Source organism: Lipotes vexillifer, unplaced genomic scaffold (genome assembly GCF_000442215.2).
Source record: "Lipotes vexillifer unplaced genomic scaffold, Lipotes_vexillifer_v1.1 scaffold415, whole genome shotgun sequence".
In the NCBI taxonomy this organism is placed as follows: domain Eukaryota; kingdom Metazoa; phylum Chordata; class Mammalia; order Artiodactyla; family Lipotidae; genus Lipotes; species Lipotes vexillifer.
Window position 1 is genome coordinate 1,940,673 of NW_006774345.1, and position 26,481 is coordinate 1,967,153.

General features: G+C 40.7%; 1 protein-coding gene across 1 annotated transcript in view; it reads left to right on the forward strand.

Moving 5' to 3' along the window:
- POC1B (POC1 centriolar protein B) overlaps positions 1-26,481 on the forward strand; it is a 107,857-nt gene that overhangs the window by 21,148 nt on the left and 60,228 nt on the right. Inside the window, exon 4 of the mRNA XM_007449114.1 lies at positions 4,205-4,384. Within this exon, the coding sequence (XP_007449176.1) occupies positions 4,205-4,384 (180 nt within the window). The remainder of the gene's footprint in view (positions 1-4,204; positions 4,385-26,481) is intronic.

Genomic DNA, 26,481 nt, shown 5'->3' on the forward strand with positions numbered 1-26,481 from the left:
CTTGGAATGGCCACACCCCCAGTTACCTGCACATCTTTAGTCTGAGTCACAAACAAGGTGTACTGCCCTTGTCGTAAAGTCAAACTTTTTCATTACCATTTTTTCCTCATCTTTAACTCATAATTGTGTCTTCTGTTTGAAAACTATTTCTAACCATGGAAATATGCTTAATATGTCCTACGGTTTTCTTGGGGCGGGGGGCGGTGGTTAGGAAGGGTGATGGTTATCAATCCCTTTATAAATCTGATGTAAGCTTTAGATTGTCTCCCCAGAGAGATGTACATCAGCCTGTCTAATCAAGATTTTACAGTTTTTTAACCTACTACCACCCATCGCGGATCCTTGAGGGGACTTTGAATCTCTATTAAAAACCCCGGGGCTAGCTATTCTTTGATGCACATCATTCATTTGGGCTCCAGAATTTTCTTGTTAAAGAGAATTTCCGACACATGTATAAACCTCATTGCATTTGTGCACAGTCCTATCCTGTCATAACAAACCTCTCTATAAGAGGTTTTTAAATCCTAGCTGATAGCCCATCTATTTTAAGCAATTATTGAGCCTTGATTATTTTAAAAGTTTTTAAACTCTTAATTATAAAGAATTTCAAGCATACATGAAAATAGAATGGGTAACGTGACAACTCCCTCCCCACATAACCATCCCCCATATCCAGCAGTTGTCATTGTTCTGTCAATCTTGTTTCATCTGTTCCCCCGTTGCCACACACCTTTTTTTTTAATTTTCTGGAATACGTATTTTTAGAACAAATCCCACACATCATATCGTCTCCTCCATAAATACTTAGGATAATAAGAAACGAGTGTTTTCCTTCACTCTGTTGTGGCAGGATTTGATTTGTGGTACGTGCCTCAACAGGCTCAGGCACTAGCAAATGAATGACAGTTCCAGGGGCATTTCCCTGCCAGTGGGCACTTTTTTCCTGCCACTACCCAAAGGATCTCCATACTGAGAAATCTGAACATTATCCCAAGGTAGCAAACACTACTGAGGAGAAGTGACATATTATGATACTGCAGATGGCAACGTAGAGGGAATTGTAAGGACAAGAGGCTGATTTGGGGTCCAAAAGTGAAAGCATTTTTAAAAATCCTTCACTTTAGGAATTTAGGACTAGTGGTTTGTTATTTTCAGCACAGCCTCAGTCTCCCATCGCTAATTCAGGGAAATCTCAGTAAACTGCACAAGGGTAGATGAGCTAAAAGCACACTGAATCATTAACTTGTACTGGCTAATCTAAGTACAACAATTAGGCTTGTGTAGACGCGTCTAGTTCCTCTTCCTAAATCAGATCATAGTGGGGCCAGGGCAATAGTGGGTCATGGCAAGGAGAAGGAAACTGATTAACCGGTTACCTATTGCTGCATAACAGTCCTCAAAACTTAGTAGCTTAATACAATAACTATCATTTCTCACAATTTTATGGGTTGTCTGGATGACTCCTCTGCCCCATTGATGTTGGCTCTTACTCGCGCAGCTTCATTAAGCTGGCAGCTGGGCTGGCAGGTCCAATGCCTCCCTCATACACCTGTGGCCTTAGTGCCGGCTATTGGCTGGGGCACCGTAGTCCTCCATATGCCCTTTCTCCAGCACTATAAGGACTTCCTTACAGCATGGCAGCTGGGTTCTAGGATGGTAAAAGCCGGAGCTGCTAGACTTTTTAAAGGCTGGTCCTAAAACTTGCACAGTATGTATCCCTTCTGCCACATTCTGTTGGTCAAAGTAAGTCACAGCACCAGCTGAGATTCAGAGGGAGGAGAAATTGATGGATTCCACCTCCCATGGGGAGGAGTGGCATGTGTCCACAGGGATGAGGGGGAATTGTGGGCAGCCAGATGAGCAAACACCAGAGCTGGTGAACGGAAGGCTAAGAAAGCATAGTAGGAGCGAGTTCGGAGGCAGGTCTGGCCTGGCGTTCATCACAGTCGGCAGTCAAGAGACTTTGGGCGGAAAGGGCAGGTAAATGTGTGGGAGGTGGAAAGTCTGTGTTAAGGCAATGTGAGGAACTAGAAACCAGTTAAGCACCAGCACAGCAAACACTAGGCACTCTTATCTCGGTTTCCTATATGCTTCCTGTTGAGACCGGATCTGGATCTGGCAGTTGGGCCAGCCTATAGCCAAGAGGAGCGGCTTTTAGAAAGAATGCAAGCAGGAAAGCCTCCTGCAGTATGGAGTGCAGAAGAAAGATCAGGGCAGACTTTGATGATACCAACTGTCTCTTGGCTTCCTGGCCATAGCAGATGCCAAGTCTTTTCTTTGTTTTCTCTAGGCTTTATACTTAAAATCAGGCCATACTGTACTCCTGACTTCTACTCAAAGAACTTTCCCTTGAAACCTCACTGACCTAGTAGTCCCTGAATGCTCCCTCCTATTTTTTTTTAAATATTGATTTTAATTATTCTTGGTATGTCATATGTCAGGTGATGGAGATTTATGACAAAGTCGCCTCTGCCTTCTACAGGCCACTGGAAGGGAAAGCCAGGATGGATCCAAGAACCATTAAGTATTGACTCTTCCCAGTAGAATTCAGCAAAATGTACTGAGTTATTTTTCCATGCCTGACATTGTGCTAGATGCCGGTCTTTTAGAGATGAATAAGTCAACTTTCCTGTCCTCAAAAAATTACTGCCTGATAGGAGAGAAACAGGACTATTTTAAAACAAAAATTACTGTATAATGTAATAAGCAAAATAGCTATAATAGAAAGGGAACAATTAAGCCTGTCTGGGTTGGTCAAGGGGGCTTTGCAGGTAGGGGAAAGTAGTCAGGCTAAGAAAGCTGTAAGTACAAAGCCAGAGGTGTGTTTGAAGCAGTGAGACTGTTGTAAGAGTACAAAGGTCAGTGCAGTGGCAGGATGTCTCACCAAAGAGCTTGGGCGTTGTACTTTTTCTTGGAGAGCAGCCCATGACACGTTTACACTGGGATTTACATGCTTAGAATTATACATTTAGCAAGGCTGTAAGCACAGTATGTAGGTGACTGGAGGGAGATGAAAGATTAGAGCAGGGAGACCAGTTAAGAGGCTTTTGCAGTAATCTAGGTGAAGGATATTGAGGGTATGTATATCTACCTTAATGCAGGCATAGCTGGGATGGAAAGGAGAGGAGGGATTCAAAAGATATTTAGGAGGTGATAGCAGTCTCACTATCACATTAAGTAGGTTTGCTGACCTATCGGATGTTGGGGAGGAGCTGAGTGTAACTTCCAGGCTTCTGCAAATTCTGCTGCCTGATCTTCAAACACTTGTGGTGATTTTTCCCATAAGGCATCACCTGTATAAATATGACTTTCTGAATGGAAAAATTGCTGAGTCTAAGTGTAGTATAAAGTGAAAGTACCTTGGGAACTTGGAAACGCTGACACAAAGTAGCATTTCCCAAATGTCACCATTTAACTCCAGCGCTGTCTACTAGCCTACCCCTAATTATGCAAGCATTTTTCCTGCTGCTTCTCCTTAAATGCCACACATTATTTTCTCCACCTTTTTTTCCTATTCTCTTTTTCCCACCCTAGCCAAGAAAAAAAAAAGTATCTGAAATTTCAAGGTGTTGAGAACTGAAGGATCAGTATGTTATTACCATTTATCTTTTGTTTTGCTTATGAATGTAAGATTGGGCTCAGGGGTGAGCAAGGCCTTAGGTATACCTCAGGATCTCAGTTCTCATTGCTGGTGGGTGAAAGCAGGAAAGTCAGATCACCCAGGGACATTCTGTATAGAGGCAAGTGACATAGGGGACATCTCCTCCTTCCCAAGCCAGACTGCCAGTCCACACAATTTCCATGTGAGCCCAGTTTGAAAACCCTACCTTAGAGCTCTTCACTTGATGAATCTTAGGTTTTCTAGGTTGCAGTTTATTTAAACTGTATGTTGCTCTCTCTAGAGGAACAACAGGAACTTAAAATGCATGGTAGAGATTTGTTCAAAATATTATTCTGTAGCTTCCAATTAAAGCAAAGTCAGCAAATGCATCTCAGGGTGGGGACCACTAGGCTCTCACTTGTTTAGTGTCAGCTGTGACTTTAACTAACAAAACCAGCTTGGAACAGTGTCGATGAAGAGTACAGTACAACACAGCCTTTTCACACTTCTGTCAGTTTTTACAACAAACTATTTTATATGTTTCAAAGTCTGTATACTGATAATTAAATCAAATGTTATATATATAAAACTGTTTGTCTCCAGGAGAGGGAAATCCTCTGAATTTAAAGCTCACACAGCTCCAGTTAGAAGTGTGGACTTTTCAGCCGATGGCCAGTTTCTTGCTACAGCTTCTGAAGACAAATCTATCAAAGTATGGAACATGTATCGCCAGCGCTTCTTATATTCTTTGTACCGACACACACACTGGGTTCGCTGTGCCAAGTAAGTGCAAAGTTTCACAGTAAAGTTTCCACATTTTTTTTTCCTGCTATAGTCCATGATTTACCCCCCACCCCCAACTCCCAGAAAAGGAGTTTGAGGGCAAATTCATTCATTCATTCATTCATTCATTTGTTCGTTCATTCAGCAAATATTTATTGTGTGCTTGCTATGTGCCAGGAACAATAGTAAACAAAACGGTCAAAAACCGCTGCTCTCATGAAGCTTATATTCTGGGGAGGGGAGACAGACAATAAACAAATGGGAAACTGGATATGGTAGGTCAGATGGTGGTAAGTGCTACAGGAAGAAACAGAGTTAGATGGGAAGGGGGGCTGCCAGTTTAAACAGGGTGTTCAGCGACTGCTCCCAGAGAGGGTGGCCTTTGAGCAGAGGGAGGGCAGGGAGTGAGGGCTGAAGTTGTTTGGGAAAGGAAAGTCCGCGTGGAGGAAGCAGGAGTGAAGGCCCTCAGGCGGGAGCTGGGTGGCTGTGTGAGGACAAGAAGGCAGGGGTGGCCAAGAGTGCGGGGAAGCTGGGGAACAGCCCTGACGGGCATGCTGAGTAGATGCGCCATTGGAGCATGTTCATCTCTCTGACTTACAGTTTAACGGGACCCCTCTGACCACTGTGTGGAGAGTAGGCTGTCAGAAGTCAGGGCAGAGCCTGGAGGTGCAGGCTGTTACCGTGGTTCTCATCCCGGTTTGGTCCAGGGTAGTGGCCGTGGAGATTTTGAGAAGCGGTTGGATTTTAGATAATCTATACAGTTGACCCTTGAACAACACAGGTTTGAGCTGCAGGGGTCCACTTATACGTGCATTTTTTTCAGTAGTGTCGATAAGTACTAGTGTACTTCACAAACCGAGGTTGGTTGAATCCACAGATGTGGAACCGTGAATACGGAGGAACCTTGGATTCCAAGGGCAAACTAAGTCACACGGGGATTTTTGACTCTGTGGAGTGTTGGTTCCCCTAACCCCCGTGTTGCTCAAGGGTCAACTGTAGTTTGAAGTTACAACCAAAAGTACTTGCTGTCGTGTTGGATGTGACGAGAAAGAGAGAAACCAAGGGTGACTCCATAATCTTTGGCAACAGTCTGTTGGGACAAGTGCTATTGTGTTATTAAGGTCTGCTAATAGCCGTGGAGCCCTCTATTCCCAAAACACAATGCTACAGTACTTAAAATACATATCTCCTTTCCCCATCGGAACTGGCCAGGGAGGGAAGGGCTGTTGTTCTAAATTCCCCATTTTACAGATGAGGAAACTAAGTTTCAGAATTAGAGTTAGAGCTCATCTAGCTCAAAGTGACAGAAACCTATTCTTTTTCACTTCTCAAGGTGGTTTTGTTGGCTGTTTGATAACCTTGGAGTTGGAAGGAGAGACCAGAACGAGGGACTCCAATGCTGTTAGCTCTCTCTAGGCCTCTCTAACATGCCAGCTTTACTCTCTGAGAAACCCTAAGCTTTGAGAGGAAACTCTAAGCTTTGAGAGGAAAAGCTTCTCCCAGCTCCAGTTAGAAAAGTACCCGGGGGTGACTGGCCCAGCTAGGACCCTGTACCCATCCCTTCACCAGGCAGTGAGACGCTGTGATTGTTCAAATTTATCCAGGCAGCCAGCTGAGACAAGCTACCCTGGCTGGGGAGGAGGGGTCATACCAACCATGTTTTCTGGTGATGCAGAGACAGGAGAGTTCTCACAAGAAGGGCGCTGGTACAGAGGTAATCAGTGGGGGGAAACTGTGAACCCTGTGGTCACCTGGATTTGTGCCCACCATATGACATAACATGCCAGGTGTCCGCAGCTAGGATGTGGTGGAGTGAGCGTATAAGCCCAGCTATCTCTGTCTTGCCTTACAGTCCAAACTCTTAACCCTTGTTATGCTCTCTGGGGGGCATTATTGCCCAGGAGGCATTGATTATAATTTATGGTAATGAGTCTAAGCAGACTAAAAAAGGATAGAAGATCATACTTTTAGTCAATAGTTTTTTGTTTTCTTTCCTTCTAAAGGGCTTAGCTACTTTTGGCTCTGGCCATCTTAGTATTATTTTCCATATATGCCATATATCTGTGTGGTTACAAATATATAGATTCAAATCATAGCCCCACCACTTACTAGCTATATGACCTTTGGGGAAATTATCTGATTTCTCATGCCTCAGTTTTCTTACCTGTAAAATTAGGATGATAATAGTAACCTGCCACCTAGGTTGTCATAGTATTTAAATGAGTAAATTTAAAAGCCCACATACTAATCAGTAGATAATCTTAGCCATCATCGCCATCACCATCATTGGACATCTCATTCTTATTTAATTTTTACATGTATTGTGTAACTTGATAATTTTTCCCCACCTAAGGAGGTGGCACGATTTATATTTATTTATGAAATGATGTTGTAAATAAGAGGAGGCAGAGATCTATTATCTAGTGGTTGGGGCCTGGAGAGCAGAGGTATAGGTGGCAGGGCCGGGTACTAGGAAGGGTCATTTAGTTTCCACTATGTGCCAACTCTGGATATGTTCAGTAAAGAGACTGATTTCTGTTACTTTCATCAGGGAGCTCAACATAAGCAAAAGCACTGAATATCGATTTAACTAGTCAAGACAGAATGTGTCCTCTATATTCTGATTAATAATAAGAGCTGTTATTTATCCACTGTGACCTATGTATCTCTGTTTCCTTTCATAAAGAATTTAAAGTGCTTTATAATAACTGACATACCTATGTATACATCAGTCACTGGAGGGAATGGAGAGACAGTTCTATGTAGAACCACGTAACCTGGGTTAGTGCAGTTTTGGCATGAGGTGTAGCCTGAGTTTCCTGCAGCCCAGGTATTAATGGAATGATGGAGGCTGACATGTTTTCATTTTCTAATAACAAGAAGGAATCCTATCAAGTTGTTCAGATAAGAGAAAATTTTTCCTGGAGTAGATTCTAGGAAATACTTTATTCCTTGCCCTTGTATTGAATTATCTGTGTATAATACAAATGTTAAAAAGGAAAAAAGGTAACCCTAATGTAAGATAGAACTTATGAAAGGTTGAAAGATCGCCAATAATGTGAAATTTTCGTCATCAAAACATTCCTTTAATAAGCATAGCCCCCGATACGAGCCACACGTCTGTGCTGGGTGTTAAGTATGGAGAGATGAAAGACACCATCTTAGCCTCAAGGAGCTTTTATAATTCAAGGGGGAAAAAAGATATAAATAATTATAAAAGGGTGTGTCCTATGGGAAAATGATATACATGATGAGGGAGTGTGCGAGTGGAGCAGTGAACTAGGCTTGTGTGGGGAAAAGTCGAAAGAGACATTGTGAGCCCCTAACTGAGGGGGTGGGGGGAGAGGAGAAGAGGAGGGGAAGCAGGTGGCGGACCTTCCAGAGGGAATCAGTGGGAGTGAGCACCGTGGCTGCGAGAGTGTGGTGCTCTGTCAACTGTTCAGCTATGGCCATGCTCAGGAAATAAGGTGGGGTGAGGTGTAGGAGGAGACGGGAAGGCTCAGGGTCCTGGATGATGTGAAAAGACTTTGGACTTCATCCTACAGGTGATACGGAGACACCAGAGAGCTTGGAATCTGGAAGAAGCGTGATCTGAGCTCTTCTTTATTAATTGGTCTATTCTACTGGCATGACTTTGCGTTTAGAGGGTTGGCATGAGATAGTCCAGGATTCACGTGCCCACATGTAGCACCTTGTTACCCTCGGGCATGTTTCGGTTCACGGCTCTCTGCCTCTGTGGAAAGTGAGGGTGATGAGGCTCCTCAAAGCGGACTGTTGCGAGGATGAGAAATGTAAGTATACAGCGTTTGGGACCGAGTGATGCAGCAGGACTGCCGTGCCTCCAGCTGAGCACCCTCTGCTAGGGTGAAACTCGGGAAGTGGGGGGAGCCTTTTAAAATGTTGTTTTTCCTTAAATCAAGAGAAGAAAGCCATGGTGGAACTTTGCACTTTGCCTAGCATCATTCCCCATTTTCTGGTAGTAGTGCCCACATTTTCCCTGAGGAACCAGCCCTCTCTGACGGTCCCTCTGTGTGCTGTGCTGGCCCTATCTCCGGTCCAGCAGGAGACTCAGCTCAGGTTTGTCATTCGGGACAGAGCATCCCCCTTCCTACAGGAGAGAGTGAGCCTTGTTAGAACTGTAGGCCTTTGTTGTGGGATTGCTGTCTTGAGGCTTATTTAAACCTGAACTGCTGAGGGACACCGTGCACAAAATACTGACCTAAGAATGATGCTGGTTCTTTCAGAGGAGAGCGGAGCTGTGAGAGGAAGACAGAAATTGTTGTCTGATTACATGGTGTGGTTTCTGGGTACAGCCATGCCTGGAATTATTAGTGGGGGTGGGGAGGGGCCGGAGAGGGAGACAGAGACATGAGCCTTAAAATATTTCTTTTCACTCTTTTTTTAAAAGGCACTTTCCATAGGAAGTGATAGTGAAGCAGAGTTTTGGAAAAGTGGGATTGATCCTTGCATCCAGTCATGTGCACTTGTGATTCCTGTTTTATCTCCATTCCCAACACGGCCTTAGTTTTCAGCATCATTATCACTTGTGGAGACTTTTGCAATAAACTCCTAAATGTTTTCCACGACTGCAGATTGGCATTTATTCCCTCCTTCCCCTACTGCCTCCAAAGAGAGTTTTGTGAAATGCAGATCTGATTGTGCTCTTCCTCAGGTTAGAGCCACTCGGTGACTCCTGTCCAGGCACACTTGTCCTGCCATACCTGCTCTGCCTTCCTGTTGCAAGCTCGCCTTTCTATCCTCTTCACCATTCACCTTATTGCAGCTACACAAGGTTCCCCAAGTGTGCGATGCTCTGTTATGTTCTGTGCCCCTCCACATGTTGCCTGCCATACCTGGAATGCCCCTAATTCCACCCTCCCTTCACCAGCTGGCTTTGCATCTCTTCCTCTAAGAAGTGTTTCCTACTCTCCCAGGCGGAGCCTCTTATGATTCCTTTATGCCACCACATTACCCTGTTAATGAGGTCTGTTTGCCAGTTTAGGCCTCACTTCCCTATTAGACTTTGAATTGCAAGTATTTTATTCATTGTGTATTCTCATGCCAGGGACCATTCTAAATTCTGTAAATACCACAGAAAGTAAAATAGACAAAATTCCTGCTGTCATGGAACTCCTTCTATCAAAAGGAGACAGACAATAACCAAATATACTAGTGATATGTGCTCTGCAGAAAAGTGCTGTAGGGTAACAGGACAGAGAGTGACAGGGATGGGAGGTGCTCTTCTACGTCTGGTGGCCAGGGAAGGCAGCTCTATTAAGGTGACATTGACTGAAGTGGGGGAACTAATAAGGTGGGCATCAGGCGAGAGTGTTCAATTTAGAGTCAGATACAGTGTGAGAGACACTGCAGAGTGTTAGTTATAGGGTGAGGAAGGCTCAGAGGAGTTGTGTAAAAATGTGGGTTGAATGAATCCATGAAAGGTTGACCGCTAATGTGCAGGTTGCTTTGGTGGGGGTTTTCATGGGCTTCTTCAGGGAAGAGTCATTTCTGTGGATTTTTTTATACCAAATTCAGGAGTACTATACATGCATGTTCTACATGAGGAATATTTATGTGGCTTCACTACTTTTTCGTTTTGTTTTATTTTTGATCCGATTGATAATTTTTATACTCTGCACACCTGGTCTTAATGGAATGCCTTTATTTTGCTGGTACCTTGTGGGTCTGAGGGATTGATTGATTGATTTTTCAATCAGTTGTTTTCTTACTGTTTGGAGTGAGTGATTCCTGTGGAATTCTGCAGAGGCCTCTCTGGAGGAATGTTCTTTGATAACAAATTTGGCTAAATTTAATGAATAAAGATTTCCTCTTTGGGCCGGCTTTCCATAGATGTGCTCGACAGCATGAGTTCTTTCTCACACATTTATTACCATCTTTTTTCTTGACTCCTCTTAATGCAGATGGAGTCCAAGAGAGTTGGGAGGGCCTAAGTGACCACTCAGGCCCGGCCTCTCAGTGCTTGTGCAGCTTCCTGTGAGAGCTTCGCCTTGATGGGGTCCTTCTAGTCTAGGGCTTTCTTCTAAATGTCTGAAGGATCAGAAGTTCTGTTTTGGCCCGAGGTGAGAAGGCTCAGGGGGGAACTAAGTCGGGCTTAATAAATGTTGGAGAGTCTGAAACAGAAGGCAAATTTACAGTTTATTGACAGTGACAGCGCTAACCTTCAGAAGGGCTATAGGGCCTTTGCATGCCTCGGTCAGGGCCTTCTTCAGCTCTGTCAACAAAGTCAGAATAAGGGCTCAGTGGGCCCTGGAACTAAGGCAAGAAAGTTTGTTGACAAAAATCTTGATGGATAGTTTTTTCAGGTTAGGGTAGTGAGATGGGCTTATCTCCTCCACACATACGTACCTGCCATGGAAACTGCACGATCAGGTCTGCTGGCCAGGTACTGTCTTCCCTGGGCCAGGCTGGAGACACCTGATGGGTGATTGCTCTTGCTCTTGCCTCGGGTGGTTCCTGGGCACCTCCTCTCTGTTGACAAAGTATCTTTTAGGTGGTGCAGTAGAGCTGACTGGTTTCACTAGCATGTGATCCTGCAAACGTGACATAACTCCTCTGGGCCTTAGTCTGCTCCCTTATAAACTGGATACAAAGGGGTACCTTCCTCAGAGAGTCATCCTGAAAACTGAACAAGTTAATGAATGTAAATAATGTCAGCTATTAACTACCCTCACACTCCAGCCTTTTCTCCTTGGAATTCTACTGGAGTCACCTTTAGGTTGTGTTCCAAAGTCATTTCACACATTTGCACATAGTGTTTGGGGTTGCTGCTATGGGTAACTACTATTAACCTTTGAATGCATTTTATGTACTTAATTATAGAGGGTAACTTTATTTTTAACTGCTTGTGTCTGAAAATCTCCGCCTTTTAATTGGAGTGCTTAGTCCACTTAAATTTATGTAACTACTCCTATGGTTAGATTTATTTTAACACTACCATCTTGCTCTTTGTTTTCTGTTTGTCTCATTTGTTTATTTCTTTTTACTCCTTTTCCGTTGGATCAATCACGTATTTCTTAGTATCCCATTTTATCTCCTCTATTGTCTTTTTATTTATTTATTTAAAATATTTATTTATTTGGCTACCTGGGGTCTTAGTTGTGGCAGGCGGGCTCCTCAGTTGCGGCTCGTGGGCTCCTTAGTTGTGGCACGCATGTGGGCTCTAGTTCCTTCATCAGGGACCGAACCTGGGCCCCCTGCATTGGGAGCATGGAGTCTTATCCACTGTGCCACCAGGGAAGTCCCTCTGTTGTCTTTTTAGCTTTACTTTTGGTCTGATAGTTTTGTTTAGTGGTAACCTTAGCATATCATAGTCTAGAGTTAATTTTATGCTGTTCTCTATATAATGTTAGAACTTATAAAAGTTCTAATGTTAGAACTTAAAAAAATACATCTCCATTCACCCACCTCTTGACAGTTTTACTTCTGCATATCATATATACCCATAATACATTAAGCAACCATTTTCTTCTAAAGAAACAAAAAAGGGTTTTACATTTACCTTTTCCTGCACTCTTTTCCTTTGTGTAGATCCAAATTTCCATCTAATATCATTTCCCTTCACCCTAAAAAACTTCATTTACTGTTTCTTGTATCCCAGGACTCCTGGTGATGAATTCTCTCAGCTTTTTGTTTTTCCTTTTTAAAGGATATTTTTGCTGAGATGGAGAATTTTATTTCAGTGGATAATTTTTCTTTCAGCACTTTAAAGATATCATTCCATTGTCTTCTGGTTTGCATTTTTTTTTTAAAGTGAAAGCAACAGTCGTTTTTATCGTTATTCCCCTGTATGTAATGTGTCTTTTTTTTCTCTGCTGCTCTAAGATTTTTTTTGCTTAATCTTTTGTTTTTAGTGATTTGACCATGATGAACCTGGGTATGGTTTTGTATATTTTTCTTGTGGTTCATTGAACTGCGTGGATCTGTGGGTCGATCTTTTTTCATCATATTTAGAAAGTTTTTCTCTTTTCTTCATACATTATTTCTCTGCCCTAATTTTTTCCTCATCTTTTTCTGGAACTCCGAATTCACGTTTGACCACTTGATATTGTCCCATCATTTATTGAGGCTTTGTTCATTTCCTCAAACTTCCGTTCTCTTTGTGCTTCAGTTTGCATAGTTTCTATTGGCCTGTTTTCAAGTTCAGTGGTATTTTTTCCCCTGCACTGTCCAATCTATTGTAAGCTTATCCATTTCTCTGATGAGATTTTCCATTTGTTTGCTCATTATGCCCATCTTTTCTTTGAAATCCTTGAACATATTTATAATAACAATTTTAAAGTCCTTGTCTGTCAATTCTAACATTTATGTCATATCTTGATCAAACTTTTTTGCTTCTCTGTATTTTTTAAGTTTTTTGGTGTATGCACAAACATTGCTCAGTGTTTGAGAGTATGAGTTACTCTATCACCTTCTGAAAAGTGTTGAGTTTTGTTTTGGTAAACAATTAACTTTCTGCTGGCCTGGCCAGATTGTGTTGGATTTAGACTTTTTAGGGTGGATCCAGAGTGGCCTTTACTCTTGGGCTATAGTACTAGCGGACTTTCTAGGGCCTCAGCTGAATGCCTGGAGTGTTCAACCAAATCGGTTCAGAACTTGAACATCTCTCAGTACTGTGTAACCTCAGGAATCTTTCTTTGGCTCACAGTCTCCGTTGTTCTCTGCCAAGTCTTCTTGTCCTGTGCATTATCAGGTTTGTATTTGACCAAAGACTCAGTGAGTCTCCTAGGCAGATTTTGGGGGATTTCTGCTCTTCACAGGTCCTCTCACCTACCCTGCCCTCAAAATTCCAGCCCTTTAGCAGTTCTGAATTCTAATTGCTATTTCCTCTGCCCAGTGAGACTGCAGCTGTTTCCTTGGACTCTGCGTCCTTATGCCATGCCTGAAAATGCTCCCGGGTAGAAATCTGGGATGGAATTTGTGTTTATCTCATTTGTTTTCTGTCTCTCAAGTTTCACAGCCCTGTGCTGTCTCTTGTCCAGTGCCTAAAAACAATTGCTTCATGTATTTTGCTGAGTTGTATGATTGTTTACGGTAGGGAAGTAAGTCTGATAATCATTACTGCTCCTATCCAGAACGTGGAGTTTTGCCGAAGGAATTTAGTGGAAACTGCCAAGCCAGTTTCAAAGTTTGTACAGATGAGTTAAATGTGTGAGAATAGCCAAGAAAAAAATGGCCAGAAAAAATTGGAAGAAATTTCTTTAACCAGCTCTCAGAACACAGTATAAAGCTATAGAAATTAAAGTGTGGTGATCATGGTACCACGTTAGGAAAATAGGTTATAGAAAGCTCAGATGCAGATCCATATATGTTTTCTGATAAAGATGGCATTTCCAATCAGTGGGGAAATGGATGAATAGTTATTTAAAATGTTAAGATAGTATTAAAGAGCTATTAAGCTCTATTTACAATAGCCAGGACATGGAAGCAACCTAAGTGTCCATCGACAGATGAATGGATAAAGAAGATGTGGCACATATATACAATGGAATATTACTCAGCCATAAAAAGCAATGGAATTGAGTTATTTGTAGTGAGGTGGATGGACCTAGAGTCTGTCATACAGAGGGAAGTAAGTCAGAAAGAGAAAAACAAATACTGTATGCTAACACATATATATGGAATCTAAAGAAAAAAGGTTCTAAAGAACCTAGGGGCAGGACAGGAATAAAGATGCAGACGTAGAGAATGGACTTGAGGACACGGAGAGGGGGAAGGGGAAGCTGGGACGAAGTAAGAGAGTGGCATGGACACATATATACACTGCCAGATGTAAAACAGGTAGCTAATGGGAAGCAGCCGCATAGCACAGGGAGATCATCTCGGTGCTTTGTGACCACCTAGAGGGGTGGGATTGGGAGGGTGGGAGGGAGACACAAGAGGGAGGGGATATGGGGATATAGGTGTATGTATAGCTGATTCACTTTGTTATACAGCAGAAACTAACACAACAATGTAAAGCAATTATACTTCAATAAAGATGTTAAAAAAAGAGATAATATTAGTTATTTAATATATTAAAATAGTTGTTTTAGATGTAGTTAAGATAATTATGTTTCTATATGGAAAAATTTAAAGTCGGATCTGTATTGCACACCACACATTTACAAAAATTGTAGATGAATTAAACAACTAAACATTAAAAATAGTCTAAGTGGTACTGCTTTTCCTTCCAATGCATGGGCAGCATATTTAAATGAACGTAGAGGGTCAACAGAGCAATTATTTCTCCCTTAAGTATTTGGATTTTAAATGTGCCATGGACTTGAGTAATTAAAATTCTGTGTCTCTCTCTCTCTGGGCCTAGTACTTATTATGAGTTTGTCCCTGGAGTCCAGACCTACTCCATGTGGCAAAGAGATGGTGCCCCAGCAGAAACCAACAATGTAAAGCAATTATACTTCAATAAAGATGTTAAAAAAAGAGATAATATTAGTTATTTAATATATTAAAATAGTTGTTTTAGATGTAGTTAAGATAATTATGTTTCTATATGGAAAAATTTAAAGTCGGATCTGTATTGCACACCACACATTTACAAAAATTGTAGATGAATTAAACAACTAAACATTAAAAATAGTCTAAGTGGTACTGCTTTTCCTTCCAATGCATGGGCAGCATATTTAAATGAACGTAGAGGGTCAACAGAGCAATTATTTCTCCCTTAAGTATTTGGATTTTAAATGTGCCATGGACTTGAGTAATTAAAATTCTGTGTCTCTCTCTCTCTGGGCCTAGTACTTATTATGAGTTTGTCCCTGGAGTCCAGACCTACTCCATGTGGCAAAGAGATGGTGCCCATTAGTGTAAGAAGAGATGAGTAACTATGTTTTCTGGACTAACTATCGTTTATGATCATACGTCTTGATTCACAGAAATATTTCATATTTTTAAGATATGTCATCTATTGGGAGATATATTCATGCTTTAAAAATATAAATTACTCTAGTCTTTTTAGAAATCAATTTGCAAAATATATCAGGAGTCTTTGTTGCAGTGAGTCCACAACTGTAAATCTATCCTAAATAAATACTCTTTTGTATTTAAAGGAACATCTTTGTATTTAAAGATATTGCTTTCAGTTTAATTTATAATGATGAGAAGCTGGAAATAACCAAGTTTTCCAAATAAAGCTGGTTTAAAAAATTTAGATTATTATTCAGCCACTAAAAGGAGAAAATATGTAAGTAGTGACATAAAAACATGTTTATGTGTGGGGTAAGAAGGGCAAAATTCAGAGCTCATGATTATAATATAAAAGATCTGTACATGAACAAAAGATAAAGTACCTACATACATAAAATATTACATGATTTTGTTTGGGTGCTGGCACTGTGGACTTTTTTTTGCTTACTATATTTCCCAGTTTTTTTAAACAAGCAATTTGTCTTTAACGAGTAATGAAGAAAACATGTATCGTTTGAAATATCTACATATGCGGGTTGAGAAATATTTATTTTTAGTGGCAGGTGAATTTTTCTAAAAGTTCAAATTGTTATAATCCTGTATTTTAAAAAATAATGTGTGTTGTGGGATAACGTATGTTTCTTTAGGTGTCCTCAGGCAAAAAAAAGTAGCAGCTAATGAACGACTTTTCCAACTTTGTTTTTCTAGCATTAATTTTAGGGGGAGAATCTGACCTTAGTTTTCAGTGTTTGGTAGTGTTACAAGTGACCTTTGATCATCTGAATTGCAAAGATTTTTCTTTATTGCAGTAAACTATAATATGAAATTTACCATTTAACCACTTTCAAGTATACGGTTCAATGGCATTAAGTACGTTTATGTTGTGCAAATAGTTGCAAAGATTTTAAACATCAGCGTTCATTAGCTGATGAAAATCCCCTTGAAAAGTTTTTTAATGCCCTACATATTTACTGAGGACCTACTCAGTACCATATACTGTGCCTGGGGATACAGCAGTGAGTGAATAAGACAGATGTTGTTTCTCTCTTCTTGGAGTTTACATTCTCTTAGGGAAGCAAACAGAATAATTGGTTGTAAGTGTGACTGTGAGCTACTCTAAGATGCATACTGGGGAGCAGACCTACTGGGGGGAGGAGTTCAGGAAAGCTTTTCCTGAGGAAGTGACCCTGAGCAGAGACTTGAAGGATGAGTAAAATCCCCTTAGGTATTTAAAACTAGATAAAGAGGGCTTCCCTGGTGGTGCAGTGGCTAAGAATCTGCCTGCCAATGCAGGGGACACGGGTTCGAGCCCTCGTCCCGGAAGATCCCACATGCCGCGGAGCAACTAAGGTCGTGTGCCACAACTACTGAGCCTGTGCTCTAGAGTCTGTGAACCACAACTACTGAGCCCACGTGCTGCAACTACTGAAGCCCATGCACCCTAGAGCCCACACTCTGCAACAAGAGAAGCCACCACAATGAGAAGGCCACGCACTGCAACGAAGAGTAGCCCCTGCTCGCCACAACTAGAGAAAGCCCACGCGCAGCAACGAAGACCCAATGCAGCCAAAAATAGGTAAATAAAATAAATTTAAAAAAAAAAACTAGATAAAGAGTAGGGAGTGGTGTTTGAAGCAAAGGGAACAGCATGTGAGGGAACACCTGAGGCAAGAGAAAGACCCGAGAGAAGAGGGGTGTGGTGCCAGGAAGAGTAAGGTGATGGAGATGAAGAGACAAGAGGGCAGATCCTGGAGGACCCAGGAAGCAGTGGTAAGGGTGTCACTTTTTCCCAAGGGAAATGTGAAACCACCGAAAGGTTTTAATCAGAAAAAATTTGTTTAAGATTTAAAGATCACTTTTATTGACTGGGGAGAATGGAATGTCAGCAGGGCCTGTTATGGTTGGAAGAGAAAGGGCCTGATAATGGATTGGAACGTGGCAGCAAGTGGAGGAGAAAGGAATCAAGCTTGACTCCTAGGTTTCTGTCTTAAGAAACCATCTACTGAGAAAAGAAACGCTGGAGGAGCAGTTCGGGGAGGAAGATAATGAGTTCAGATTTGGACAAGTTGAGAGTCAGAGGTGCCTGCAGGATATCCAAGAGGAAACGCTTAGTAGGCAGTTGTACTTATGGGTGGAAATCCCGGGAGAGGAGTCTGGGCGTGTAAATGGTAAACGACCCAGCAATAATTAGCATGTTTCATGGCGTACTTAAATCTTATGTCCCTTTCATCTGCTTTTTGTCTCTCAGCAGTTAATAGGAATGAATCCTGTTACTGCGACCAACAGACAGTTTCTCCTCTAATGCTGACCAACACTTAAAAAGCATAACCGTTTTGTTATTGCCTTGAACTCCACCTTCACTATGTAAACCCAAAATCCCATCAAAGCAAACTCTGAGGCTGCCAGTTTTTTTTTTTTTTTTTTAATGAGTCTATGAAAGTTTTAGGCCTGAATGCAATCCAGAATTTCTCATTATCCAAATAGAAAATGGTGGCCAGGGTGGTTATGAATTTCACAAGGTTACATAGCTGGGCAGTTGCAAAATTGGCTTTAGAATTCAGGACTCTGTACTGACTGGGTAGTCTTATTTTCACTGCTTTTTGCTGCTTTCCCCTCCTATTGAATAGCTGCTGGCTTCAGAGTACCACTTACTAATGATTTGTTTCTTAAGGGACATGGAACAGTGCCTACTCTGGTCTCAGAGCCCTGAGGCCCAGAAATGTAGGGTTTTGTTTTTGGGTTTTTTTTTTTGAGAATATTTTTCTTTCTGTATTTCCTTCATTCTTTCCTTCTCTCCCACTATTCCCTTTCTATCCTCCCTTATTTTTAATTTCTTTTCTTTTTTTTTTACCCTGCCCCCCCTCCCCCCCACCAGAGGTGGAGCTGGTGAGTGTGGCTGACATTGGATGCTAAATAGATATCCTTCAGCCCCTGGAGTCCAGGTTGGTCCTCAGGGACGATATCTAGTTCCTAAATGTGGCGTATCTAACTCGCAAATTAGTCTTCTGTGTCCTCCTCCTGTTTGGAGGGCTGACGGTTGAGTCACAAGCTCTCATCTCAGAAGGCTTAGCCCTTCCTCCATGCAGCTGAGTGTCTGGCAGGGATGGGGGCTATGTGCCCTTGTTCCGCCCCCACCAGCTCTATTAAGATATAATTGACATATAACTGTGTATAAGCGTAAGGTGTACAATGTGGTGATTTGATACATGCATGTATATATTGTGTTTTTATAGACTATTTAGTCTAATGATAAGAAAAAGCCAAATGAAAATTTTGATTTCTTATGAAAGCACTTTAAAACTTCTCAGGGTTCATGGACATGTTTGGCTCGCTAATGAACGAATAACTCAGTGACTGTACTTATGGACATATAATTTTATATATAGTTTCAGGAACTCCACAGATTCAAAGTTAAAGAACTCCTGTTACATAATTTGGGCTACTCTCAAGGACATGTGAACCAGTTTTTCCAGAAGAAAGTTCAAGAATTTCCTCATTTTCTCCAAAGAGTACCAGCACATTTTAAAGGCTTGAATAGGAAGTAACTTCGTACATGCCTTACAGACAGTTCACATCTGCTGATCCATTAGTCACTGTTGACTAATGTGACATCCATCTTCTTGACACACTTGCTGGAAGTTTTAAAAGGTGGTTAGGTGGTACTGAATTAGAGTGTTAGAGATTTTTTTTATGTCTTGAGAGAAATTTTATATCCTCTTAACATTCTTCAAATTAATAACCCCATCAGATGTTGTTTGAGCCCTGACAAAAAAAGGACTGTCCTTTCCTGATCAAAGGGCAAAGAGAAGCCTGTTTTATTGGCACGAACCTATTTCTGATGTATCTAATTAAAAATAAAAGGGAGGGGTTTCCCTGGTGGCGCAGTGGTTGAGAGTCCGCGTGCCGATGCAGGGGACACGGGTTCGTGCCCCGGACCGGGAAGATCCCACATGCCGCGGCGGAGCGGCTGGGCCCGTGAGCCATGGCCGCTGAGCCTGCGCGTCCGGAGCCTGTGCTCCGCAGCGGGAGAGGCCACAACGGTGAGAGGCCCGCGTACCGCAAAAAAAGAAAAAAAGGGAGGAGAAGATACAAACTGCCATCCTCACTTTCAACCCCGCCAAAGGCGAAAAGAGCCGACAGAGAGTTTATGCGGGGATTATACACAGTGTCCAGAGCAAGTGAGAGGTCCTAACCCTGACCCCCGCTTTGGTCATGCCGAGGGGGGAGGTAGAAACGCCCCCCTCAGGCACCGCCTTCTTTCATCCCAGTCGGCTTCTCCACTCCCCACGTATCTGAGGTTCACATTCCCTTCATTACTCTAATGCTGGGGAAATTTCTCCCAGGCTACGGCCCCTCCTGCTTAGGATGAATTTCTGGCTGGTCTAGATAGCTTCTTTTCCTTAATTCACAAGTTTCTTTAAAATCCTGTTTCTTCTGGTAACTAACTGGCACCTTTTTGTTACCAACTCTGTTCTTACCATTATCTAAAATTATATTATTTGTGTGCCCTCCCTCCTTCCTAGTATGAAAGCCTCATGAGAGTAGGGGTCTTAGCAGGCTCCTTCACTGTGGTATTCCTATTACCTAGGCCAGTGACCAGTGCCTGGTTCTGGCAGGTGCTCAGTAAATATTCGAATGAGCCAATGAATGACTATCTTCCCCATAAACTCCTCAAGGACACTGATCAGGTATGGCAGCAGACACACAGATTTTTATTAAAGGATTGTCTAGTGGTTAGCCTGTCAGGCAGAGCCCAGTGATATAGCCTCCTAAGAGCATTGCCTGTGATTTTTCTCCACTTTAGAACTTTCTGTGGTTACACAAGCCACACAGAACTTCCTGTGCTCTACTTTGGCCGGTAAAAGAAACTTTCCTTTCTGTCAGAGACGTAAACAGAGTGGCTGAGAGATCTGGCTCTGGAGCCAGACTGACTAGTTCACATCTTCCTGGCTGTGTGACTGGCAGTTACTGACCCTTTATGTGCCTTGGTTTATTCATCTGTAAATGGAGGCCGGCAATAGCAATTGTTTTGTAGGATTATTCTGAGGATTAAATGAGTTGCTACAGGTAAAGTGTTAAGAACCATTCTAGGACACAAATGCTCAGTAAATGTTGACAGGATAATGATGATGATGGTGGTGGTGGTGGTATTTGGCCAATAATATCATAGAATGAGTATATTTGTACTTTGCTTTTAACCTAATCCTTCCATTCTATTACATTTTTTTCATCATTGCTTTCTTAAAATGTCAGAATCAACTCATCTCCTAGAAATCAACTCTTATCATTTAGAATGCTCACATTAAATAATTTTTTAGAACAGAGCTTATTACTAAACACAATTTGATTTCTTACATTAGTTGTTTACAATTACTATGCAAAGTTTATTTTCATGGGGATACTGAATAGGTTTTTCTTCCCCAGTGTCTATACAAAATAAGTTACATCTATTTGGAGCATTTCTGTAAAACTGTCTTTTATATTTGAATCATCCTCACATATTTTCCTAAAGGAAAAGATTAATAAAATGTTATGATAAAATCAAGCTGAACTGCCCAGTGTGGAAGATACTTCCTTGCAAGGTTATTTTCTTGAATTTTTAAAAACGATTTCACATAGAACTTAATTATGCATCTATGTTGCTTTTAAAATATGGTGAATTCATAAATTCCAGATTGAAAGTTTCTGTTAGGAAGAATTACTTGTCGGCCAACCTTAAGAATGGGAGGGGCAGGGGAGGGGACAGTGAGAAAACAAAAAGAAAAACCTTCACTTATAACCCACAGCCTTAGTTAATGACTTTTATAGTAATCTGGGCAGAGAGGGAAACTACAAATAAAACTGAAACATAATCGGTCTGTGACCTAAATCTTCTTTGGTTTTTGTTATTGCTAAAATATTAATAGCAAAATTACTGTTCATAGTTTCTTTGTTTTTTTTAATTTTTGAATTTTATTTATTTTTTTTATACAGCAGATCCTTATTAGTCATCAATTTTATACACATCACTGTATACATGTCAGTCTCAATCGCCCAATTCATCACACCACCAGGGACCACCCCCCCACCGCTTTCCCCCCTTGGTATCCATAGGTTTGTTCTCTACGTCTGTGTCTCAGTTTCTGCCCTGCAAACCGGTTCATCTGTACCATTTTTCTAGGTTCCATATATATGAGTTAATATACGATATTCGTGTTTCTCTTTCTGACTTACTTCACTCTGTATGGCAGTCTCTAGCTCCATCTACGTCTCTACAAATGACCCAATTTCATTCCTTTTTATGTCTGAGTAATATTCCATTGTATATATGTACCACATCTTCTTTATCCATTCGTCTGTCGATGGGCATTTAGGTTGCTTCCAGGACCTGGCTACTGTAAGTAGTGCTGCAATGAACACTGGGGTGCCTGTGTCTTTTTGAATTATGGTTTTCTCTGGGTATATGCCCAGTAGTGGGATTGCTGGATCATATGGTAATTCTATTTTTAGTTTTTTAAGGAACCTCCATACTGTTCTCCATAGTGGCTGTATCAATTTACATTCCCACCAACAGTGCAAGAGGGTTCCCTTTTCTCCACACCCTCTCCAGAATTTGCTGTTTGTAGATTTTCTGATGATGCCCATTCTAACTGGTGTGAGGTGATACCTCATTGTAGTTTTGATTTGCATTTCTCTAATAATTAGTGATATTGAGCAGCTTTTCATGTGCTTCTTGGCCATCTGTATGTCTTCTTTGGAGAAATGACTATTTAGGTCTTCTGCCCATTTTTGGATTGGGTTGTTTGTTGTTTTAATATTGAGCTTCATGAGCTGTTCATATATTTTGGAGATTAATCCTTTGTCCCTTGCTTCGTTTGCAAATATTTTCTCCCATTCTGAGGGTTGTCTTTTTGTCTTCTTTATGGTTTCCTTTGCTGTGCAAAAGCTTTGAAGTTTCCTCAGGTCCCATTTGTTTATTTTTGTTTTTATTTCCATTACTCAAGGAGGTGGATCACAAAAGATCTTGCTGTGATTTATGTCAAAGAGTGTTCCTCCTATGTTTTCCTCTAAGAGTTTTATAGTGTCCAGTCTTACATTTAGGTCTCTAATCCATTTTGAGTTTATTTTTGTGTGTGGTGTTAGGGAGTATTCTAATTTCATTCTTTTACATGTAGCGGTCCAGTTTTCCCAGCACCATTTATTGAAGAGACTGTCTTTTCTCCATTGTATATCCTTGCCTCCTTTGTCATAGATTCGTTGACGATAGGTGCGTGGGTTTATCTCTGGGCTTTCTATCTTGTTCTGTCTTGTTCCATTGTTCTGTTTTGTGCCAGTATCATATTGTCTTGATTACTGTAGCTTTGTAATATAATCGGAAGTCAGGGAGTCTGATTCCTCCAGCTCCGTTTTTTTCCCTCAAGACTGCTTTCACTGTTCGGGGTCTTTTGTGTCTCCATACAAATTTTAAGATTTTTTGTTCTAGTTCCCTAAAACATGCCATTTGGTAGGGATTGCATTGAATCTGTAGATTGCTTTGAGTAGTGGAGTCATTTTCACAATATTGATTCTTCCAATCCAAGAACATGGTATATCTCTCCATCTGTTGGTATCATCTTTAATTTCTTTCATCAGTGTCTTATAGTTTTCTGCATACAGGTCTTTTGTCTCCCTAGGTAGGTTTATTCTTAGGTATTTTATTCTTTTTGTTCCAGTGGTAAATGGGAGTGTTTCCTTAATTTCTCTTTCAGATTTTTCATCATTAGTGTATAGGAATGAAAGAGATTTCTGTGCATTAATTTTGTATCCTGCAACTTTACCAAAGTCATTGATTAGCTCTATTAGTTTTCTGGTGGGATCTTTAGGATTCTCTGTGTATAGTATCATGTCATCTGCAAACAGTGACAGTTTTACTTCTTCTTTTCCAATTTGTATTTCTTTTATTTCTTTTTCTTCTCTGATTGCCGTGGCTAGGACTTCCAAAACTATGTTGAATAATAGTGGTGAGAGTGGACATCCTTGTCAGGTTCCTGATCTTAGAGGAAAGGCTTTCAGTTTTTCACCATTGAGAATGATGTTTGCTGTGGGTTTGTCATATATGGCCTTTATTATGTTAAGATAGGTTCCCTCTATGCCCACTCTTTGGAGAGATTTTATCATAAATGGGTGTTGAATTTTGTCAAAAGCTTTTTCTGCATCTATTGAGATGATCATATGGTTTTTATTCTTCAGTTTGTTAATATGGTGTATCACATTGATTGATTTACGTATATTGAAGAATCCTTGCATCCCTGGGATAAGTCCCACTTGATCATGGTGTATGATCCTTTAAATGTGTCGTTGGATTCTGTTTGCTAGTATTTTGTTGAGGATTTTTGCATCTATATGCGTCAATAATATTGGTCTGTAATTTTATTTTGTTGTGGTATCTTTGTCTGGTTTTGGCATCAGGGTGATGGTGGCCTCATAGAATGAGTTTGCGAGTGTTCCTTCCCCTGCAATTTGTTGGAAGAGCTTGAGAAGGATGGGTGTTAGCTCTTCTCTAAATGTTTGACAGAATTCACCTGTGAAGCCATCTGGTCCTGGACTCTTGTTTGTTGGAAGATTTTTAATCACAGTTTCAATTGCATTACTTTGATTGGTCTGTTCATATTTTCTGTTTCTTCCTGGTTCAGTCTTGGAAGGTTATACCTAAGAATTTGGCCATTTCTTCCAGGTTGTCCCTTTTATTGGCATAGAGTTGCTTGTAGTAGTCTATTAAGGTGCTTTGTATTTCTGTGGTGTCTGTTGTAACTTCTCCTTTTCATTTCTAATTTTATTGATTTGAGTCCTCTCCCTCTTTTTCTTGATGAGTCTGGCTAATGGTTTATCAATTTTGTTTATCTTCTCAAAGAACCACCTTTGAGTTTTATTGATCTTTGCTATTGTTTTCTTTGTTTCTATTTTATTTATTTCTGCTCTGATCGTTATGATTTCTTTTCCTCTGCTAACTTTGGATTTTGTTTGTTCTTCTTTCTCTAGTTCCTTTAGGTGTAATGTTAGATCGTTTATTTGAGATTATTCTTGTTTCTTGAGGTAGGCTTGTATAGCTATAAACTTCCCTCTTAGACTGCTTTTGCTGCATCCCGTAGGTTTTGGATCATCGTGTTTTCATTGTCATTTGTCTCTAGGTATTTTTTGATTTCCTCTTTGATTTCTTCAGTGATCTCTTGGTTATTTAGTAACGTATTGTTTAGCCTCCATGTTTGTGGTTTTTTTACCTTTTTTTCCCTGTAATTGATTTCTGATCTCATAGTGTTGATGTCAGAAAAGACGCTTGATATGATTTCAGTTTTCTTAAATTTACTGAGGCTTGATTTGTGACCCAAGATGTGATCTATCCTGGAGAATGTTCTGTGCGCAATTGAGAAGAAAGTGTAATCTACTGTTTTGGGATGGAATGTCCTGTAAATATCAATTAAATCTGTTGATCTATTGTGTCATTTAAAGCTTCTGTTTCCTTATTTATTTTCATGTTTGATGATCTGTCCATTGGTGTAAGTGAGATGTTAAAGTCCCCCACAATTACTGTGTTACTGTCGATTTCCTCTTTTATAGCTGTTTGCAGTTGCCTTATGTATTGAGGTGCTCCTGTGTTGAGTGCATATATATTTATAATTGTTATATCTTCTTCTTGGATTGATCCCTTGATCATTATGTAGTGTCCTTCCTTGTCTCTTGTAACATTCTTTATTTTAAAGTGTATTTTATCTGATATGAGTATTGCCACTCCAGCTTTCTTTTGATTTCCATTTGCATGGAATATCTTTTTCCATCCCCTCACTTTCAGTCTGTATGTGTCCCTAGGTTTGATGTGGGTCTCTTGTAGACAGCACATAGATGTGTCTTGTTTTTCTATCCATTCAGCAAGCCTGTCTCTTTTGGTTGGAGCATTTAATCCATTCACGTTTAATGTAATTATTGATACGTATGTTCCTATGACCATTTTCTTAATTGTTTTGGGTTTGCTTTTGTAGGTCCTTTTGTTCTCTTGTGTTTCCCACTTAGAGAAGTTCCTTTAGCATTTGTTGTAGAGCTGGTTTGGTGGTGTTGAATTGTCTTAGCTTTTGCTTGTGTGTAAAGCTTTTGATTTCTCCATCGAATCTGAGTGAGTTCCTTGCATGGCAGAGTAATCTTGGTTGTAGATTCTTCCCTTTCATCACTTTAAGTATATCATGTCACTCCTTTCTGGCTTGTAGAGTTTCTGCTGAGAAATCAGCCTTTAACCTTATGGGAGTTCCCTTTTATGGTATTTGTCATTTTTCCCTTGCTGCTTTCAGTAATTTTCCTTTGTCTTTAATTTTTGCCAGTTTTATTACTGTGTGTCTCAATGTGTTTCTCCTTGGGTTTATCCTGTATGGGACTCTCTGTGCTTCCTGGACTTGGGTGGCTATTCTTGGGTTTATCCTGTATGGGACTCTCTGTGCTTCCTGGACTTGGGTGGCTATTTCCTTGCCCATGTTAAGGAAGTTTTCGACTGTAATCTCTTCAGATATTTTCTTGGGTCCTTTCTCTCTCTCTTCTCCTTCTGGGACCCGTATAATGAGAATGTTGTTGAGTTTAATGTTGTCTCAGAGGTCTCTTAGGCTGTCTTCATTTCTTTTCATTCTTTTTTCTTTATTCTGTTCCGCAGCAGTGAATTTCACCTTTCTGTCTTCCAGGTCACTCATCTGTTCTTCTGCCTCAGTTATTCTGCTATTGATTCCTTGTAGTGTAGTTTTCATTTCAGTTATTGTGTTATTCATCTCTGTTTGTTTGTTCTTTAATTCTTCTAGGTCTTTGTTAAACATTTCTTGCATCTTCTCGATCTTTGCCTCCATTCTTTTTCTGAGGTACTGGATCATCTTCACTATAATTTTCTGAATTCTTTTTCTGGAAGGTTGCCTATCTCCGCTTCATGTAGTTGTTTTTCTGGGGTTTTATCTTGTTCCTTCATCTGGTACATAGCCCTGTGCCTTTTATCTTGTCTGTCTTTCTGTGAATGTGGCTTTTGTTCCACAGGCTGCACGATTGTAGTTCTTCTTGCTTCTGCTCCATAGTTCCTTAATAGTCTAAAATTTTTCATTTTCTTTTCAGCCTTCTGCTCTTCTGTCTCCATTCTAAAAAGGCACTTAAGAGAGAAAAAGAACCTTGGAAAGGATTTTAAAGGGAAAGAGTAT